The 3,987-nt window shown below is 37.9% G+C and overlaps 1 protein-coding gene across 1 annotated transcript; it reads right to left on the bottom strand.

The window, feature by feature from the left end:
- Window positions 1-2,114: 2,114 nt before the first annotated feature.
- On the bottom strand, window positions 2,115-3,263 carry LOC148097826 (GTPase IMAP family member 7-like). The gene is made up of 2 exons (XM_087831014.1): window positions 3,197-3,263; window positions 2,115-3,025 (listed from the first exon to the last, which is right to left on the bottom strand). Exons 1-2 carry the CDS (start codon window positions 3,261-3,263, stop codon window positions 2,115-2,117), a joined length of 978 nt encoding a protein of 325 aa, XP_087687140.1.
- Window positions 3,264-3,987: the final 724 nt, after the last annotated feature.

The following is a 3,987-nucleotide window of genomic DNA, read 5'->3' as shown; positions in this document are numbered from 1 at the left end:
CAAAACAATAATATGATAAACTTTTCAGATTTGAGTGGTAAAGGAATCAAATACTGAGAACATATATTAGAAGGAACACAATTTATTCCATTTGACAGACTAGTTTCACAATATGGGATCAACAAGAAAAGATTTTTAGAATATCAACAAATTAAATCCATAATAAAAAAGAAATTCAAACCAGGTCAACTTGAACTTCAAACACCACCAAGTGTGGTTTAATTTCTTACTTATTTAAACCCCCAAATTACTTTCCAAAATTCACAGAATGCTTTCTAAAACAGATGAATCAATATCACTTCCTATTGCAAAATGGGAAGCGGATTTATCAGTTAACTTAGACCAAAACTTCTGGTCTCAGATTTGCTTAAAAACCTTTCATCTAATTAGAAATCCCAGTCTTCAATTAATTCAATACAAAATACTACATATAGAGCACTATACTGGTCATCGGATGTTCAAGATGGGTTATACGTCTACCAACAACTGCTCACACTGCCAAACCAACTCATAATTTCAAATGTTTCATTTATATAATTTTTCAAGGGATCATATATCTGTTTTCACTCTTGTATGCTTTTCATACAAGTTTCACACAAGACAGATACAAACTTTATATTTATATATATCTTTTCCATATGGGAGTACTCATCATGCTGATTTGTGTTCAAGGGGTCTCCTTTCTCATAAGTTGGATTATAATTACTACTATAATTCTGTTAAATTGGGATACAATGTCATAAACCTGCGTATCTCTGTTCAGGAATGGCAGATAGAGCGGGGACACTAAGAGCAGGTCCAGTGTTCACAACTGAATGTTTCAAACTGACAGCCTAAGGTGTTCTTCATTAAACTGGACTTCTTGACAGATGGACCTGAGGCCCCGCCACACTTTTTGGGTAAATTAAATGTGTCTTTAAGCTAATCCATAACAAACGTCCTGAGCACTTGGCTGTGTATCATATGTACAAACAGCACATGTTTTCAGTCTCTTGCCACATCCGTAAGGGCAGTAACACCAAATTAAAAAGAAGCTTTCACTTCAGTAATGCCTGATCATTAACTACAGATTAAATAGCAACCCACAATATTTATGCATGGAAACCAGCTATGTGTATTATCTGAGTACTTCAAAGATTACAAAAAGCAAACATGTCTGTTATGGTGTTCATGAAACGCTGGGTTTATCCATCTCCTTGGGTAAGCCTACAGTGGAGCTCTGAAGATTTCCTTGTGAGGGAGCTGCTGGTGAAGATCATGAGGTCCTCCCTGATCCCTGCGATGAGCTTCAGTCTTCCCAATGTTTCTGAAAAGATGCCTCTCTCAGTGGGTCAACAAAACAACTTCGTTGAACAAATCTGTACTACTCTTATGGAGAAATAATGTAGAGTTCCTCATCTATGCTGCAACTTGTTTTTCATCTTGTTAGAAATCACCCTTCAGCTGAGATATATGGATTGAAACAGTTTTAATTATGGTTTTCTGTTATGATGCATATTTCTGTCAGTATGGAGCAGGTACCAGCATGTGGACAGGAGTATTTCTAGTGTGCCTGTGATCAGTACTTTATAACGACATGGCCATTCAATCTGAAATCTTTCTGTTAATTTATAATAAGAAGAGAATCTCACTGAACTGGAGACTGGGGTTATAGGTATCATAACTTATTCCTAACTTATTCCATAAAGTTTCCTTTAGCTTGTGTAGTCAATTTAATTTGTTATCTTTGTTTATTAGCATTTAGAACAAAGATCCCTCTCATTGTTGTTATTTAATAGATACAAACATCCCAGTTTCCTTTTTAGCACTTCCCCTCTGACAGAACAAGAAACCACCATTAGTGGCATTCACAATCTCTTTGATTCATGATATAGACGTCCACAGCTTTAAACATATTTTATAGAATCTGACAGGTTGCTTGTTTTGTTGTAAAGAGTTCAGGAATGTCCCAGTAGTCCCATTTGGAAAAATCACTGAACATAATTGAAAGTTACTGTGTTAGTAAAGATGACAGTGAAAAACTGAATGTATCATATAGAAATTACTATTACAGATCTTCCTTTATCTTCGTGTTAATGGGACTTGAAATGCAGCTAATTTAAGATTAAAGATTATCACTGTATAACACAGGCCTTTTTTGCCACAGCGACAGCTCCTGATGTAAGACCCACTGCAGCTCCTGCTACACCTCCCACTGCAGTTCCCACTGGACCTGCCAAACTTCCCACAAAGGCTCCAGCAGCCACAGCAGTTCCAAGACCTGCAGCAGTTCCAGCAACAGTTGTTACAAAAACAACTGCAATGTTTCGAATAAATGAATTATCTCCCTCTGCCTTTTCTCTTGCTTCTTCAGGCTCCATCTGTGGATTTTCTTTCATAAGTTTTTCCATCTCTTCTCTTATGGCTTTCTCGGCTTTCTCAAACATTTCATTGGTGTAGTATCTTTCACCATTTTTATCAACCATGGTGTTGATCTTCTTCAGCAGCTCTCTGACCTGAGACGGATCCTCCTTTCTGTTGTTGAAAACATGATATCCTCCACCACACTGAGTGATAAACTCACTGAGTTTTGCATTTCCTTCGATGATGTTTGTTATTGTTGTTTTATCTTCCTCCAAATCATCTCCTCTGGTAAACAAGGCGATAGTGTAACCTGCTGCCTCTTCTCCAAACATTTTCTGGATGATTTTTACTGTTTCCATTTCTTCTTCTGTAAATCTTCCAGCCCGTATCACCACCAGGAACACATGAGGTCCAGGAGCAACAAAAGAGATGCATCTGGCAATCTCTTTCTTCACTTCATCTTGATGTAGTTTGGTGTCAAACAGACCTGGAGTATCAACTACAGCCAAGATTTGACCATAAACCTCTGCTATTTTCTTCTCACAGATTGATGTTACAGAAGAAGCAGATAATGTAGATTTAAAGATATTCTTCTCTCCTAAGATGGTGTTTCCTGCTGCGCTCTTCCCAACTCCAGTTTTCCCAACAAGAGCAATCCTGAGTTCTGGTTCTCTTGTTTCTGCTGTAGAGAATTAGACAAATATTGATTTACTTCATGGCAATTATGTTGGTACATTTTTCCATTTAAAATATACATTTAATTTTCTACAAATAAAACCCTGAAAACAAATAGTCTCATAGCAGTTTACAAAATAAGTATCCATTAATTTGTTTCCATGGCTATGAATTCTACCACTTAGAGTTTGCCACAAGAAGTAGCTTCTTAAGCCCACAATGGTCATAGTGGTCATTTCTGTCATTGTGATCAACCAGTGTTTTGTGTTTGTTTATATTATGTTGTCATTTATTCTGGTTATATTTTTTGTTAAGATTTTCTATTTGTTAGGTTACGGTTCTGTACTCCCTCTGTTCCTGTTCCTGCTCTGTTCTGTCAGTTTTGAGTCTGTGTCTCTGCATGTGTGTTGAGTTTCCTGTTTTACTTTGAAGGTCTGTGTCTCATGTCAGTGTTTTCAGTTTTGTGTGCTCCTCCTTCTTGTCTGTGTAATCAGTATCAGCCGTGTCTCCGAGCTGTTTCCTCTTGGTCCTGCTCACCTCTTGTATTTCAGCCCGTTCCCACTCCCGAGGTTTAACATCCTGAATATTTGTCACGTCCTACAGCGTTCCTGAGGAACGCGAAAGGTGACATTCCGTCTTCTTATGCTACGCACCAGGTTATTGGTGAAATCCAGTAGAATGACGGTTCCGTGGTAATACACGTTCCAGCCATGTATTCCCGCCCTAACAATAACCTTATCCCTAACTTTAACCAGAACTATAACGATGTTAAATAGCGTTTTCCAAAGCGATTTAAGTAAAATGAATGAACACGTGTAGATTGATTTCAAACGGTTCTCTTGTTTCCTATTTTTTCCCCCAATCTCGTCATTTAGGGATGTGATGGGTGCCTGGAAGCGTAACATGTTGACGATTTGTCACCTAGGGTAAAATACCTTGCTCGTCGTCTCGTCATCCCTCATTTTGCTC

This window comes from Neolamprologus brichardi, chromosome 17 (assembly GCF_056152115.1).
Source record: "Neolamprologus brichardi isolate AB-2024 chromosome 17, ASM5615211v1, whole genome shotgun sequence".
In the NCBI taxonomy this organism is placed as follows: Eukaryota; Metazoa; Chordata; class Actinopteri; order Cichliformes; family Cichlidae; genus Neolamprologus; species Neolamprologus brichardi.
Note: the sequence above shows the minus strand (reverse complement) of the source record. Positions and strands in the feature narration are given on the sequence as shown.

Coding starts and splice junctions, on each gene's coding strand:
- LOC148097826 (XM_087831014.1), bottom strand. CDS start 3,263: ATGACAGAAATGACCACTATGACCATTGTGGGCTTAAGAAGCTACTTC. Junction 3,026..3,196: donor CTTGTGGCAAACTCTAAGTG/GTAGAATTCATA, acceptor AATTCTCTACAG/CAGAAACAAGAGAACCAGAA.